Below are 17,973 nucleotides of genomic sequence, written 5' to 3'. Positions count from 1 at the left end.
CTAGGACTTCTTGGGGGCTGGTAAGACCCTCCCCAAGTGGCATGGCTCTTTAAGGAGATTCAATCTGATGAATTCTCATGTTGTACTGTTGGGTAAGAGAGGCAAATATGGAATCACAGTTGAAATTATTCAGGCAACAGAAGGCTGAGTGATGCCACAAAGAATTGTCCTTTCCCATTGTCATCACCCACTTAGCATTCCATCTAGCCTCTAAACGAAAGTCATGAAAACAGATAAAAATACAAGTTTAAAGTACATATTGTTGACATTCCCTAAAAATAATAAAAACATGACAATGTAACAGTAATTGTAAAAAATTTATGTTTTTAGAGCATCACATACTCTTTTTTATATGGGCAGATGTTTCATAGTAGAAACACAAAAGGACAGGTCAGAACTGGATATGAATTCTGAATCTGCCACTTAATTGGTTAGCATTGGGCAAATCAGAAAGGGAAAATCTAGGTTTTATCATCATAAAATGGGGATAATAATAAGTTTCTTTTATGACAACTAACTGAGATAATTGCATTCAAATGAGCTTTTTAATCTATGAAGTATCATCTACTTGTTTGGTATAATAATAAAACTACAAAGTGGTTCATAGTTGCTAGGTAAGGATTATAGTTATGTGGCATATAATAATTAAAGTTTAATTATCCACCAATAGTTAAGACAGTGCAGAATGCTTTAAAATTTCTTTATAGGCTGTCTTCATAAAGCTTCAAGAAAGCAATCTAATAGTCTTTAACATCTTTTACTGGGATGTTAAAACAAGTGACACATTCATCTTATTTCTCAAAAGCAGAACAGATATTTTTTCTTACTTGAATAAATACCGAAGGAGTGATCCTTAACCAAATACCAGTATCAAAATAAATGTCTATTTTCCCCCAATTGCCAGCTAGGTAGAGTGATTCTTAAATGATACTTCTTGTCAGCAAGAAAGATGATCCCAAGAATGAACAGAAATAGCCTCTGTTCAACAGCTGTGGTGTCTATAATTTATAAGCCATGATCATCTCTCATCAGATTGGCTTGGTGTGCAGAATAGATGCAAGTTTTCCATTTGCATATTCATCACTTCTCAGAAAAGGAACTTTTGTTGTCTTATCCTTTTTAATACATTTCTCTCTTTACGTATAAATAATGCAATGAGACTATTTGAGGAATGTGACCTTGAAACTCTACCGTCATACACAAAGGTAAAAGATGTTCAACTAATCCTTAAACATTTATTCCCAATAGGCAAATGATTTTTAAGCATTGAAAGACAGGCAACGCTGGAAACCAAGAGACTGAAGGAACGAAAGAAGAAAAGAGGGGAGAAGGGAGGGCGGGAGGAGGAAGCCATAATCACTGTACTTACTGTATCTTAGCAGTTTTTAAGGCTCTGCCTGCTTCTAGTTTCCTCACTCCCCCTTCAATCTTTACCTTTAATTTGTGCCCCTACATTGCCCTTGTTCCTTAGGTAGCTTACCCCCCAAGCTCACTACGTTCAGTTTCCCTCTTGTGCCGCTCTACCACAATTTCTATGCTATATATACTTGATTAGTCCTGTCTGACTCCTTTGCGACCCCATGGACTGCAGCCCACCAGGCTCCTCTGTCTATGGGAATTCCCAGGCAACACTACCGGAGTGGATTGCCATTTCCTTTTCCCTGGGATCTTCTCAACCCAGGGATCGAACCCCTGTCTCCTAGGTGGATTCTTTACCACTGAGCCGCCTAGAAAGCCCATATATTTACGTAAGTATGTCTAAAATACAGTTGAGCAAATACTGGGACTGATCGGAGAACTTTGTGCAAACTAGTCAGAACCGGGAGCTCTAGAGGAGAGGGTCTGTCCTCCATAACTGAGAATTAGACAGTACGTGGAGGAGGACCAGTGAAGCCAGGACAGAGTTGGCTTTTTCTGTTTGTGCCGTGGTGACCTGTATGAAAACAGTCCGTGACTCCAAAAACTTCCTTGTGACTCTCCTCCGACTGACCTTCGATCACGGCCCTTCCCCACTGCCGCCAGCGCTGACTTCCCTCAGACCCACACGCGGCTCTTCACGCCTCTCTCTCCCTACACTCCAGGCCTGTTTCTCTTCTCCAGGTTCTATTAATACTTCCATCTCTTTCCACTCGCCAAGATTCGGCCCAAATCTCACCCTCTCATTTCCACTCTGACAGGCTCTGCTCGCGGGCCCCCTAGCCCGGCTCCCACCCCCGGGCCCCTCCTCCAGGTAGCGAGGTGACATCCATCCCCCACCCCGCTCCGCGCACACCTGTGGGCCTCCGACCTCCCCCGCACCCAGCGCCCACCCTCCCTGCACTGCGCCCCCAGGGCCCTGGCCCCGGGCCCACGCCGGCCCGACGCCCGCCCACGGGGCCTCGGCGCGCACACGCCCACGCCCCGACCCCGACCTGCTCGCGTCCCCCCTCCCCCCGCCCCGCCCCGCCTGGTCCCCAAGTCTCGGGCCCCCGCCCCCCGCGGGCCCGCTGCACTGTGGGTAGGCGGCGGCGGCCGCCGCACACAGGATCCCGCGGCGGCGGAGCGAGGCTGCGCGCGCCGAACATGGCTGAGAAGCAGAAGCACGACGGGCGGGTGAAGATCGGCCACTACGTGCTGGGCGACACGCTGGGCGTCGGCACCTTCGGCAAAGTGAAGAGTTGAGTACGCCGCGCCTCGCGGGAGGCCGAGCCCCGGAGTCCGGGGGCGCCGGGCCGCGAGCGGGCAGCGGGTGGCGGGGCCTGGCGGCAGGTGGAGCGGCCGCGCCCGGCCCGCGCGGAACCTGGGGACCCAGAGAAGGCAGTGGGTACCGCTTCGCCCTGCGGCAGCGGCGGGGGCCCGGCGAGGGGGCTCGGGCGGGGGCGTCGCGGGGTCCTGGGACTGGCGTCCAGCAGGCTTCTACCGCCCGACCCCAGTGCCCCCCTCTGAAAGCCGGAGACTGGGTTGTTGGGCGAGATGCCTTTCAGCTGGGAGGCTGTAAGGATAGGGCTGGGGAATGACCCACGGTCTTGATGGTGGAGTTCCCATTTCGTGCCAGGTGTCCCGTTAGCGCTTCACGTGTGATTACAGCAGGTGCAGGTGTTATCTTCGCCTTTAACGTGAGAAAATGGGGACCCCCTAGGAGGGACGTGTTCAAGGTCACACCAAAATTGGCAGAACCGGGATGAAGGTCTAAAATGTCTTCCAATTTTGGCCAGGCTGGGAAGTCCTGCTGTCTGGATTCTTGTGTTCTCCCTGACTCTGGATTAGTGGGGCTGGTAGTCTAGGGGGGGATCCCGGGGCGCGAGGTAGGTGGGTCTTTCTGCTGGCCGTGGGAAACGCTGGGATGCAGCTGGGTTGGGTCAGGGCTTAGTTAGAACTGGGAGGTCTGAAGTTTGGTTGGTGTGTGTAAAATGGTTCTAGGAAGGCTTCTAGGATGGAGGGAGAGGAAAAAGGGACTTTGGTGTTGGATTTTGGAGGATGTAGGGCTGAGGCCAGAACTGCTAAGACATACTCTGCTGAGCTCTGTATTCTTAGGTGATGGGATCCCATTTTGGGTGTAGAAAAACAGGCTGCTTTGATTTTTTTTTTTTTTTTTTCTGGTTACTAGTTAAGTATTGAACTTTCGTGTTTTTCTTGTTAATAAGAGTCATGTGGGATTAATTAACTTGTCCTCTCTCCAGAACTAGAACCAACTTATTAAAAATACTTCTTTGGGTTGTTTCTTTTTTCTTTTTTCCTTTTGCTGGGAAGATGTTGCATAGGCAGCTTGAAGATTTTATTGAGGCCTCTATTCCCTTAAAAAATCATAGTGAAGAAATCTTAAGTTTTAAAAATGAGAGTAAATTACAATTTTGTGTTAGTTTCTTCTCTATGACATTGTGAATCAGCTACAAGTATACATGTATTCCCTGCTTCTTGAGCCTCCCTCCCACCCTGCTAGGTCATCACAGAGCACCCAGCTGAGTTCCCTGTGCCATACCTTAGCTTCCCACTAGCTAGCTGTTTTACACATGGTAGTGTATATATCAATACTAGTCTTTCAGTTCATCCAAAAATCCTATTTTAACCTTGAATCCAGGCTGTAAGTGGATAGAAGAGACTCGTTCATTCGGATGGCAGGAATCAGTTTTTATTTACTTTTATTTTATTTTATTTACTGATACCCTTTCTTTTGTTCAGTAAACACTCAGTGCCTACAGTGAGGCAGGCACTGTTCTAGGTAATGCGGACACCCTAGGAGCAAAATCAGTAAAATTTTTCCTTTTGTGGTGCTTATATTCTAGTAGGGGAAGAGAGTAATCACTATGTGTATATATATGTGTGTGTGTAGTATTTTTTGTGCTGTGAAGAAAAATGAATCAGAGTTTCGTGCAGTTAGTAATTTTCAGTAAGATTGTCAGGCATGGCCTTACTGATAGGCTGGTATTTGTGTAAAGACCTCAGGTTTGTAAAATCCGTTCACGTCCTGTGAGGGCTGTGAAGTCCTGGCTTAGGTTTGCAAGACCTCATAAAGTGGTAAGTGAAGAGAATATATTTAGAGTGAATATATGAAGATTCAGGAACTGGATTCATGCTGTGACATTACTAAGGACTATTGTGTTTTGATGTTATACACTCAAGTCTTCACCATCTAGGCATGTTCACTTTCCAGGTTATGTAATGTATACTGTTCCTTTTCAAATTGTGTTAAAAATTGTTTTTTAAAAAATTCTTGTGTAATCTGATTGTTGGCTAAAATACCCATTAGATAGATCATTTGGTCCATTGTCACAGGACAGCTTAAATCTCCTTTTTGTATATATCCTTGAACTGCTTCTAGGCACTGACTTAAAATATAAACCAACAGAAGGTACTTGGATTTATGAGAAATCCTTTTCCTGGAAGACTCCTTCCCAGTGAGCAACCAACTGGGGTGATTTCCTAACACTGTATGAGCTCCTCTCCAAAGTTAGGCAGTGCTCTCCCATCCAAAGTTAGAATCAGTACAATTGCTTAATAAAAATTATGTAAGTTGCAGCAGTCTAAACTTACTCATTTACAGTGGACCCTTGAACAGCATGAGTTTGAACTTCAGAGGTCTACTTTTACAACAGATTACTTTTTTCCTCTAAATAAATACTGCAGTATTATACAGTCCAGGTTGGTTGAATCCTAAAATGTGGAACCATGAATACTGAGGGTTGAATATAAGGTTATACACAAGTTTTCAACTTCCTGGGGTCCAGTGCCCCATCTCCAGTGTTGTTCAAGGGTCCATTGTAATTCTTTAAGGGACTAGAAACAAAAGCATGTTTATTTTTAAATACAACTTTTTTTCAAGCATATTTAACATATAAAAGTCACCCATTCTAAATGTATCATGCGTAGTACAAGTCAGTGATTTTTAGTGACTTTATTGAATGGTACAACCATTTTATAGATTTATAACATTTTCATCACCACAATAAGATCCCTCGTGCCATTTATAGTTAACCCTTAGCCCTAAGAAACTGTTAATCTGTTTTCTGTCTGAATAAATATGCTTTCTCTGGACATTTCTTATAAATGAGATCATTGAATATGAAGTCTCTCATGTCTGACTCCTGTAACAAGGCGTTTGATGTTCATGTATGACACAGCATGGTTCCTTTTCATTGCTGAATAATATTCCACCTCATGAACATGCCACATTTTGCCTATGCAGTCACCTGTTGATGACCTGTTTTCAGTTTGGGACTGTTACAGATAATGCCACCACAAATGTTGTATGCAAGTCTTTGTTGTGGATATATGTTCTCATATATATTGGGTAGATACCTAAGAGTAGAATTGTTGGCTTGTATCATAATTTTATTTTTATCTGTTGGAGAAACTGCACACTTTTCCAAAGTGGTTGTACCATTTTACAATCCCACCAATAATGTATGAGCGTTCCTGTTTCTCCAAATCCTCACTGACATTTGTTTATTGTCTTCTTAAAACTCTTCTGGTAGGTGTGAAATGGTAACTCATTGGGGTTTCAATTTGTGCTTTCCTAGTGATGATACTGAACATCTTTTCATGTAGTGAATAACCATTTGTGTATCTTGGGTGAAATGTCTTTTCATATCTTTAGTTCATTTGTTGGATTGGTTAAGGTGAGTTTATAAGAATTTTTTTTTATAAATTCTGGATACAAGTCCCTTATTGCAAATATTTTCTTCACGTCAGTTGTCTGACATGTATAAGTGTTTTGAATTTTTATGAGGTCCTGCTTATTGACTATTTCCTTTTATGGATGATGCTTTTGGTGTTATATTTAAGAAATCTTTGCTTTGGGTTTCAAGGATTTCTTCCCATTTTTTTTTTAAAAATAGAGGTTTATTGTTTTAGCTCTTATATTTACATCTAGGACTCATTTTGAGTTAACATTTGAGTATGGTCTAAGTTGAGATTCTGAGGTCAACTTTTTGAGTATGGATATCCAATTGTTCCAGGACCGTTTATTGAAAATACTTACATTAAAAAAGGACAGAAAATACTTACATTTTGATTTGCTATTGATTTAGACTTTATAAATTTAATTTCTACTAAAAAACAGTAGTAGATAGTTTAGTTTTATATGGCTATGAAAACATGGAAATGGATAAGTGCTGAATATTTTATGTGCCTTCTCTCTTTAGCTATTATGTTATTTATAGATATTGAAATTTTAACTTCAGTTGTTGATGTATCAATTTACAGATCAAAGTTAGATACAATGAACAAAAATGGAAATAACTAGTTTTCACTTAATAGCATTTGTTTAAAGCTACTTTTAAAAACATGTGGAAATCCTTCTAATTGTTGATAAATAATTGAAACCTTATTTAAAATATTGAGTTGATTTTTCTCCATTGTTCTAGTGTAAGAGTACTAGGGGAGTGCTTATGGAAACAGATTATGTTGGCTGTCAGAGTTTGAAGTAGTGCATTTTATCTACTTGAATGTTTTTCTTTGTATTGTTTTGGTTCTTACTCTTTCCCAGGTAAAGTATAACTGCTGTTTAAGAGCTCTTGTAATTAGACTTGCTTAGTTCTTACCTAAATAATGTCATAGAAATTCTAGAAGAATAGATCTTGTGTATGTGTTTTACAAAGACCAGCTGAAGAAAAAAAGTGTTTTAAATATAATGGTAATTATATTTTAAAAAGAAGCTTGTATTTTCAGGGTGAGAACTGACAGATTTGATTTATGAAATCATTATTCTTCATTAGAATTGTGCACCATAGGATCAGTTCAGTTCAGTCGCTCAATCTTGTCTGACTCTTTGCAACCCCATGGACTGCAGCACACCAGGCTTCCCATCCATCACCAGCTCCCAGAGCTTGCTCAAACTCATGTCCATCAAGTTGGTGATGCCATCCAACCATCTCATAGGATGCTTTCAGTCAAAGTAGCCTTTTCTAGTCAGAAAGGTCTCATCAAGGCTTTGTTTTTTGTTGTTTTTCGAATAGTTATGTGAATGGCTCACAGAATTGACTGTCAAGAAATTAAGTAAATATTTTATTAAGTCTTCACTTCTGTGTAAGATAACAGGAAAGATAAGCAAATGTAGAGCTTGTTTTCAGTTATTCAATTGTATCCGGCTCTTCGCAGTTCCATGGACTGTAGCCTGCCGGATTCTTCTGTCCATGGAAATTTTCAGGGAAGAATACTAGAGTGGGTTGCCATTTCCTGCTCTAGGGGATCTTCTCAACCCAGGGACTGAACTCCTGTCTCCTGTGTCTCCTGAATTGGCAGGCGGATTCTTTACTACTGTTCCACCTGGGAAGCCCTAGAAATATAAATACCAAGTCCTAAGTGATAAATTAGATCTCAGACAACTACGGTCAGTTGACCTCAGAGTTATACCTGTGGTATTTCTGGCCCACACTGGCATTGTTTTTGACCCTCATGTAGTGTCAAGTCCCTTGAACTGCACGGAGATCAAACCAGTCCATCCTGAAGAAAATCAGTCCTGAATATTTATTGGAAGGAGTGATGCTGAAACTGAAGCTCCATTACTTTGGCCACCTGATGTGAAGAACTGACATTGGAAAAGACCCTGATACTGGGAAAGGTTGAAGGCAGGAGAAGAAGGGGACAACAGAGGAGGAGATGATTGGGTGGCATCACGGACTCGATGGACATGAGTTTGAGCAAGCTCCAGGAGTTGGTGATGGACAGGGAAGCCTGGTGTGCTGCAGTTCATGGGGTCGCAAAGAATTAGACACGACTGAGCAGCTGAACTGAACTGTAGTGTCAAGGCCCTAAAGAATACTTGAAACCTCTCTGGGCTTTGTTTTCTTCTTCTCCTTAGCAACAACACTGGAATGTGAAATTTATTTGCAACCGATTTTTGGAGATTTAATTTCAAAATATAGATAAGTTTAATTGTTCCTTCTGGCTTAGTAGAAGTTTGAATTACTGAAGACCAGAGCTGAAATAAAGATGTAATGTAAACAAAAGAAAAGGGAAACATATTTGTAACAATTTAGTGATAAAAGCTACAACTTGATTAAGTTGACACTAGAAGAGTTGACTCAATTGGAAAAGACCCTGATGCTGGGAGGGATTGGGGGCAGGAGGAGAAGGGGAAGACAGGGAATGAGATGGTTGGATGGCATCACCGACTCGATGGACATGGGTTTGAGTAAACTCCACGAGTTGGTGATGGGCAGGGAGGCCTGGCATGCTGCGATTCATGGGGTCGCAAAGAGTCGGATACAACTGAGTGACTGAACTGACTGACTGATATTTACTATATATGCACTTGGTTTTATTTATTCCCCAAAGTAATCCTGGATTTGGTATTATCTCCATTTTGCAAATGTAGATATTGAGAATTAGATACTTTAATTTGCCTAAGGTCACAGTGCTAGTAAGTTGCAGAAGTGGCAAATTTAGGGTTCTCTGATGCAAGTCTGTCCCACTCTTTGCGACCCAATGGACTGTAGCCTGCTAGGCTCCTCTGTCCATGGGGAGTCTCCAGGCAAGAATACTGGAGTGGGTTGCCGTTCCCTCCTCCAGGGGATCTTCCCCATCCAGGTATTGAACCCCTGTCTCATAAGTCTCCTGCATTGGCAGGCAGGTAAATTACATATGGATGATTAAAAATTATATTTTCATATAAATTTTATGCTTGTGTCTCAGTCCATTCCATTTTTTATATGATAAATTTACTGAATTCTGACACTTTTAACCCAAATTTCTTTAAAATACCAGGTATTTCAGGGTTCCCCCAACCCCGTTATGAAAATAACTTTGACTAAAGATTGCCAGTGGCCTTCAGTAACCAGACTAAAGAGAATTTGTTAAAAATAACGATGTCCTAGGATGAAGGAACATTGGTTTTGGAAGGCATTAGCTGGGGATTTTCATTTCATGCTACTGCCAGTTATATGAATTTGGGAAACCATTAAACTTCCTTGAGCTTGTTTCCTCTTTTGTAAAATGACAGTAACAATACTTGGCTACCTACATTCTAGGTTTTTTTTAAGGATTACATGAATTGAGGCACATAAAATGGCTTAAGAGAAGATGAGATACTTTGCAGAGAGATGGCTGTTGTGGAGATGACTAGATACATGGCCATTTGGAGTGAACCCTGTACCCTGTGTGAGGTGTCATTAATAGTAAATGTTTACTGATTGCGATTCTGATTGCAACATTGAGACTTAACTTTAATAATTTGCCCCAGTTGTTTTGGTTGCCTGCATTGGAAGGTTCCTAATGATTAACTCATTTGTGCTATATGATATTTAGTTTTTAGTATTTATATTAAAAATCCAGTATCTTTTTGGGTTAAGTCATGAAATGTGTTTTTTCACAAATATGGAAAATGAATAAAATAAGAATGAAATGGGAGTAACTGTTGATGTTCATATAAATTGCTAGCTGAACTGGTTTTACTTCTGAAGATATGTAATTCTAAACAGCTGTTAAGCAATACTTCCAACTAATGAAGCTATATATTTTCTGAAATACTAGACTGTTAATGTTGGAATGAAAATGAATTCATCATCTTTCTTAAATAATCAAGTAAATAGTGTGCTATTTAGGGTTTTTTGCACCTGATTTATCTTATTTTTATGATTTCAGTGTTTTGTCCTTAATGCTGAATGGATTTTGTTCATTTTGTATAATGGATTGATTCTTGAAAGACACTTTTCCATAGGAAACAATGTTATAAATGATGGACAGATTCAGAGGAAGTCCACAAAGACAGGATGTTATACAGTATAGAGAATACTGGATTTAGAAGGCCTCCTGTGTGGAAGTTTGCTGTTACAAGTCAAAGTCACTTGATCTCTGAAAAAGAGAATAAGACTTATATGTTCTTTTATACTTTTGAGAGTAATACAGGAGAAAATGTAAGTGAAAATTACAAGTACTTAACTTTTATGTACTTGTATACTTGGACCCTATTATGGCCTTAAACCTGTAATTAGCTGAACTCTGAGAATAATCTGTGATCTGGTTCTGAGATCAGGATTTATTTGATGTTGAGAAGAAAGGGTTTACTATGTTCTGTTTTATTTTTCTCTGGCCTTTTTTCATATTTCATTTGTGTATGTTTATTAATCTAATTCTCCAGACACTGCTCACTTATCACCGTCTTCTGTATACCATGTATATGTATGCAATGTATATATGCAAACAGGTAACAGATACCTATTCCAGGTCTCATGGTAGTGATCACAGAACTCTTGGATAAAGGAGGCAAAGCTGGGGAAGGGAGGAGAATGTGAGCGGCAGCTGGCAGTTTTTATGTGTAGTTTGTTGTCAAGGTTCTATTGCAGTAGAACCAAAATAATACACACAGTTAATATTTTTCAAACTTCGTAATGCAGACTCTGAGCTAAAAATGCCTTTCTGCACTCTTTCTCCACACATATCTATGTGAGTTAGAAAGGATTTTTGTAGTTGATCATATACTGAGGAACTTACTTCAATTCCGTGGACTTTCTCCCTTTCCCATGCTGACACGGCACTGCTTTATCTAGTTGTACTTTTTTTTTTTTAATGTGCCAAAATAGTCACTTACCTTGTAGTCCATGTTAGCTTTCCTTAAAGCGTTTGTACTGCTTTGTAGTGATTATACTGTTGCATTTACTCTTCTGAGATTCTTGTGGTTTCCTTAATGATAGGGAAAGTACTTTATAGAGAAAGTAGTTAATATTTTGAAGCCAGGTAGATAATTTAATTGGATCTAACAGAAGATCTAATCTCAAATGAGAAAGTGGGTGGCAGAAGACCCCTAAAATATTGAATGTGTTATGAAAGTGAGAGCCAGTCTCCCTGGTGTGTTTATTAGTTGCAAATGTAAGAGAAAACACTTTGAATCAGGTTAAATAGATTTTTATCTATTATTTAGACCATTGAAATGCATATGCAAAGCAATGTGTTTGTTTTGAAATGTGGCAACCATTTTATTTTTAGTATAGTGTTATTAAGGAAAGAATTTGAGGCAGCTCTTATCTCTGCTAATAATAGAAATCTGCACCCCTTCAAGGGAACAGTATTCTTGCTTAAGTGGTGTCTTATGGTTGACAGTGTTTGCCTCTGATAAATTTTACTATATTTCTTTTGGTAGTGCTTTTATTTTTGAGTGTTAATAATCCTTTTTTAAATTTGCCCTTAGTTTATTTAAACAGCTTTTATAGAATCATCAAATCTTGCTATAACATCTCTTATCCTGAATGTTAGTGTATTAATTTATTGAAATACTTTCTTTTGGAATCTTTATTCTTCATATTATTTTGTATTTACATTTTATGCACTATTAAAAACATAGTGAGCAATATATTCTAATATCTCAATTTCTAAATTATAAATTAGTTATAAGATGGCTATATAGCTATCATAATTGAAAATAATGGAATTAAAGTTTTAAGTATGCCATAATTTTTTTTCTAAATTCTTACTTTACTTGATAAATACCATAAATATTATTTAATTTTTGTTTTTAATGTGTTGGAGCATAACTTGATACCATATGTATTCCATAATTGAGTTGAGTTCTGCCAGACTTAGTTAATGAGATAATAGAACCAATTATATCTTAAGGACCTACCATGTTTAATCATACAAGATTTTAAGCAAACTGTTTATGTCATTGTCAAAAATGTGGCAATGATACTACAAATTGGGAGTATCTGGAAAGAAGGAAGAGGGAAATATTCAAAACAGAATTTACTTAAATGATTCTTCTCTCATGTTAGAATTCTATGTCAAATATGATATAATGAATCTGCCTTTTACTCAGATTTATACCAGGTCTTCTCAGTGCTCTACTAATTCACAGTTAAGTAGTATGATGGTTATACTATATACTATAAATTTGCTTTTAGTAAGAAATTTGGCTTTGTGTCTTATGGTAACTTTTTGGTTAAGATAAAGAAATGTGCTTTAGAGGGCTTATTGCTGCTGAACAACTATTCCCAAAGAACTTAGGTGTCATTCTAAGGGAAATCTTGGTCCTTTACTCTATTTAATACGTCTAGTAAGATTTCCTATTTGGGACAGTACAAAGCTAGATGAGATCATTGATAGACAAATCACAGAATGAGAATTTAAATTTGCATTGACTCTTTGAATTGCTAGGTAGAATTTGATAGGGATAAGTGTCAAATCTAGGGTAAGAACAAAACTGAAAAGCAGGTATATAAGAGAGTAGAACAGTTGATAGCAGTTCTAAGATATTGAAGTTTTATCTGACCATGAATTTTGGAAGTATATATTATGAATACTTAAGTGTAAAGATTGTTATTGGGTAGAAAATAGACATATAGATTGATATTGATGAACCATGTTAGTAGATAGTTGTAGAGGTATTAATAGTATAGTTCTGTACTTTGTATTAAGCTAAATGTTGAATATTGGCTTTAGTTCTTGGTTCCACAATTTGGAAAAAAAATCTTAGCCACTTATATTTCATTCAGAGAATGATCATTATAACTAGGGGAGTTCAGAAAGTATGCCATGTGAGGTATGGTAAAGAATATTTTTCTAGATTTTATCTGGAATTTATCTAGATTTAATCTGGAAAAGAACCTGATGCTGGAAAAGATCGAAGGCAAAAGAAGAAGGGGACGAAAGAGGATGAGATGGTTGGATGGCATCACCGACTCGATGGATATGAGTTTGAGCAAGCTCCCGGAGTTGGTGATGGACAGGGAATTCTGCCGAGCAACAGGTCATGGGTCCCGAAGAGTCGGACATGACTGAGCCAGTGAATGAATGAACACACACACACACACACACACACACACACACACACACACACACACACACACACACACACACACACACACACACACACACACACACACACACACCCGAAGAGTCGGACATGACTGAGCCAGTGAATGAATGAACACACACACACACACACACACACACACACACACACACACACACACACACACACACACACACACACACACACACCCCCGAAGAGTCGGACATGACTGAGCCAGTGAATGAATGAACACACACACACACACACACACACACACACACACACACACACACACACACACACACACACACACACACACACACCCCGAAGAGTCGGACATGACTGAGCCAGTGAATGAATTCACACACACACACACACACACACACACACACACCCCCGAAGAGTCGGACATGACTGAGCCAGTGAATGAATTCACACACACACACACACACACACCCGAAGAGTCGGACATGACTGAGCCAGTGAATGAATTCACACACACACACACACACACACACACACCCCCGAAGAGTCGGACATGACTGAGCCAGTGAATGAATTCACACACACACACACACACACACACACACCCCCGAAGAGTCGGACATGACTGAGCCAGTGAATGAATTCACACACACACACACACACACACACACACACACTTGTATATTTTAATGTGATTGTCTTCCCTGCCTGGCTATGATTTCTAACTTGCATCACATCAACTTTCTAGTTAAGGTGGAATTGAAAATCTGGAGAAAATTAAAAATCTGAAGGCAGCCAGGACTTGAGTGGTTGATATCCCTGTGAGAAGAAAAATGCATTGGAGTGAGTCTGACATTTTGTTTGGCTTTTCTCTTTGAGTCATTTTATTATTTGTAAAGATAGTAAGTGTAAGAAGCCAGAGAACAGTGGGTAAAAGGCAGAAAAGCTAGGCAGAGTTTGAATCCTAGGGAGACAGCAGTTGGAGTTCATAACTTATCAAGGAGGAGAGTCGCAGGTAAGCAGCTGGGTTTTTGGTTGCAAGCCCCTGAAGACTGAAATCTTTAGAATCAGCTTAATACTAGACATATTAAGATTATCTGCCTCCTGTCTTTATTCTCTGGAGGATAATAAAATCAAGTGGACCCTCTATAGTTTTTCACACACAGTGTTCAACATTCTAGGCAACAAGGGCAAGACAATAGAAAAAAACTCATAGGAATTCAGATATTAAAGCTATCAGACATGGGCTTTAAAATAATTACGATTGAAGTGATGTCAGTATCTTGATGGTATGAGTTATTTCTTTTTTTCATCTCCCCTTCAATGTACATCTAATTGGACATGCATAACCAAAAAAAAAAAAAAAATCTTCTGCATAGCATGCCAGGACACTCGAGATCCATCCATCTTTGTACCTGAAAGTGGGTGGATTGGAATGCAGAAAAGGCTGTGGAGTGAGGGAATGTTGCCAGTGGGTCTGCAGTGGGCCAGCACAGGCCGTTTTTGGCAAAGGAGGTGGAGGGTGATGGTGGTGAGTGGGGGTCGGCCCAGCTGTGCATGCCGCAGCTGGAGGGACCTGTTGCTGTCTCTGTGGAGAGTGCTCAGTGACTGGAGAGAGCGAAAGGAAAGAGAAAAAGGCAAAGAGAACTGAAAGAAAGCATCTCCTGTCCACTGGGCCTATGATTCTGGCCATAGGACTACCCATGGGCTGGTGGGACCCTCACCCCAAACTTGGGGATCCCTCTACTAGGTTGTGGGCACACCCAGAGCCCAAAGATTAACATACATCTCCTCCAGTGTGCCACCAGCTATCCTCTCCTCTTTTATTTTCTCTGCCAAGTTATGTTTGTTGTTGATGCACATTCCCAATTCCCAACCTTGTACTGGTAAGAGAAATGAAAATAATAATAATAATAACCTGTGCTATACCACTACCTTCTGGAAAACAAAAGGAAGACTTCTAATTGCCAACCTACTGAATTGTTAGGAGTAAAGTAAGCAAAACCTTGCCTAAATAAAGAAAAATCTTTTGCTACTTCGAATGTGAGGGCAAAGTCTCATTTCATAAAGCACCATGGGAAAATATCATTGTAATCTTGTTATCACAAGAAGAAAGTGACAGTTTTCCCACAACCAAACCCAAAGACCTGAAATATTGTGATCTAACTTTATAGCTATTAAAATGAAATTCAGTGAGCTGCAGGAAAACTTAGGCAATACAGTGATCTCAGGAATAAATTAATAAATGGAAGGAGTGCTTTACCCAAGCGATTGAAATTCTAAAAAGAAACCAAACAAATTATGGAGCTGAAGAACTCAATAAATTAGATTAAGAATTACAATGCAATGGAAATAGAGCAGGTCACATGGAAGAATTAGCAAGCTCAAGGGCAGGGATCTAGAGATGATTCAGATGGCAGAGAGAGAAAGAAAAATAAGATTTTTAAAAAGTGAAGAAATTGCAAAAACTCACTGACTTCATCTGGTGAGCCAAAGGAAGAAGAGAGGGAAAAGGGAGCAGAGAGTGTATTAAAGAAATAATAGCTGAGAACTTTCCAAACCTGGAGAAGGAACTGGATATACACATCCACAAAGCTAATAGAACGTCTGCTTATTTAAACACAAAAAGACATTCTCCAAGACATATTATATTAAAACTGACAAAAGTTAATGATAACTTTAAAGACTGCAAGGAAAAATAGTAACCTACAGAGTTACCCTCATTAGGCTATCAGCAGATTTATTAGGAGAAACTCTGTAGGCTAGGAGAGAGTGGAATGAAATATTCAAAATGTTGAAAGATAAAAGCTGCCAACCAAGAATACTCAATCTGACAAAATTATTCTTCATATATGAAGGAGAAATATGGGCTTTCCCAGACAAAAACTGAGTTAATCACCAATAGACCTGCTTTATAGGAAATGTTGAGAAGAGCTCTTCAAGTTGAAAGTGCACAAAAGATGAAAGTACACAACTCTGATTATGATGATAGAAAAGTAACTTTTTGCAATAATATATTTAATATTTTTAATATAATTTAATATTTAATATATTTATCCTAATTATAGCACAGAAATTAAAGGAAATGAAGTATAGCTACCACAACTTGTAATCACATCATAAGAAAGGTAATTTGTGATGTCAAAAATGTGAAAAGGAAAGAGCTAAAGAACCTTTATAGGCAAATGAAGATAAGTTGCTATCAGCAGAAAAATAATTTTCATCTATGAAAAGTTTTATATAACTTTCATGGTAACCATAAAAAAATCTAGAGTGGAGAATGAAATATTTTTTAAAAATAGGAGACTGAGAAAATCACTATGAAAAACCACCAACTTACAAAGGTAGACAGAAACAGAGGAAGAAATAGTGGAGCAGTAAAATAATACAAGATAAAGGACAATATGGCAGTAGTATGTTCTTACATGTCAAATAGTCACCCTAAATGTAAATGCATTGAATTCACCAATCCAAAGGCACAGAGTGGCTGGATGGATTAAAAAAAAAACAAGACCCAATTATATGTGTTCTACAGAACACTTTTTAGCTTTAAAGACACAGAATGGCTCAAAGGAAAGGATGGATGATGATATTTCAAGTAATTGGAAACCAAAAGAAGGTGAGCATAACCACACATATCAGACAAAGTAGACTTCAAGTCAAAAAGTATAATGAGACAAAAAGGGTCATTGTATAATGATAAAGGGATCAGTGTATCAAGAGATTATGTGCTCAGTTCCTCAGTCGTGTCTGACTCTTTGTGATCCCATGAACTGTATGCTGCTAGGCTCCTCTGTCCAAAGCATTTTCTAGGCAAGAATACTGGAGTGGGTTGCCATTTCCCTACAATCATAAGTATGTATGCTCCCAACACAGAGGCACCAAAATGCATTAAGCAAATAATAACAGATCTTAAGGAGAAGTAAACAGCAGTACAGTAATTGTAGGTTATTTCAGCATTCCACTATCAGGAGTAGATAGATCATACAACAAATTCAACAAGGAAACATTGGAATTGAATCACACTTGAAAACAAATGGGCATATGTAACATTCTGTCCAACAGAATACATATTATTCTCAAGTACATATGGAACATTCTCCAGGATAGATCATATGATAGGCTACAAAACAAGTCTTAGCAGATTTAAGATTGAAATCATACCATCTTTTCTGATCACAATGGTATGAAACTAGAAATTTACAAGAAGATAGTAAGAACGTCTGAAACCATGTGAAAACTAAACAACACACTTATAAGAAACCATTGAGTCAAAGAAGAAATCAAAATGGAAATAAATTATCTTGAGACAAATGAAAGTGGAAATATAGTATATTAGATTTTGTGGAGGCAACAAAAGTATATCTGAGAGGAAAGATTATAGTAATATATACACATAACCTCAGATATGCAGGAAATACACCACCCTAGTGGTAGAAAGTGAACAGGAACTAAAGAGCCTCTTGATGAAGGTTAAAGGGGAGAGTGAAAAAACTGGCTTAAAACTCAACATTCAGAAAACTATGATCATGGCATCCGGTCCCATCACTTCATGGCAAATATTTGGGGAAACAGTGAAAACAGTGAGAGACTTTATTTTCTTGGGCTCCAAAATCACCGCAGATGATGACTGCAGCCATTAAATTAAAAGACATTTGTTCCTTGGAAGAAGAGCTATAACAAATCTAGCCACTGTATTAAAAAGTAGAGACATCACTTTGCCAACAAAGGTCCATCTAGTCAATGCTATGGTTTTTCCAGTAGTCATGTGCGGAAGTGAGAGTTGA

General features: G+C 39.1%; 1 protein-coding gene across 1 annotated transcript in view; it reads left to right on the top strand.

The window, feature by feature from the left end:
• The first annotated feature begins 2,485 nt into the window (after positions 1-2,485).
• Positions 2,486-17,973, top strand: part of PRKAA2 (protein kinase AMP-activated catalytic subunit alpha 2) — a 69,572-nt gene continuing 54,084 nt past the window's right edge. Inside the window, exon 1 of the mRNA XM_043877455.1 lies at positions 2,486-2,656. Coding sequence (XP_043733390.1) covers positions 2,563-2,656 — 94 coding nt within the window. The 5' untranslated portion in view covers positions 2,486-2,562. The remainder of the gene's footprint in view (positions 2,657-17,973) is intronic.

Source organism: Cervus elaphus, chromosome 20, assembly GCF_910594005.1.
Source record: "Cervus elaphus chromosome 20, mCerEla1.1, whole genome shotgun sequence".
NCBI lineage: Eukaryota > Metazoa > Chordata > Mammalia > Artiodactyla > Cervidae > Cervus > Cervus elaphus.
This window is presented reverse-complemented; position numbering and strand designations above follow the sequence as displayed.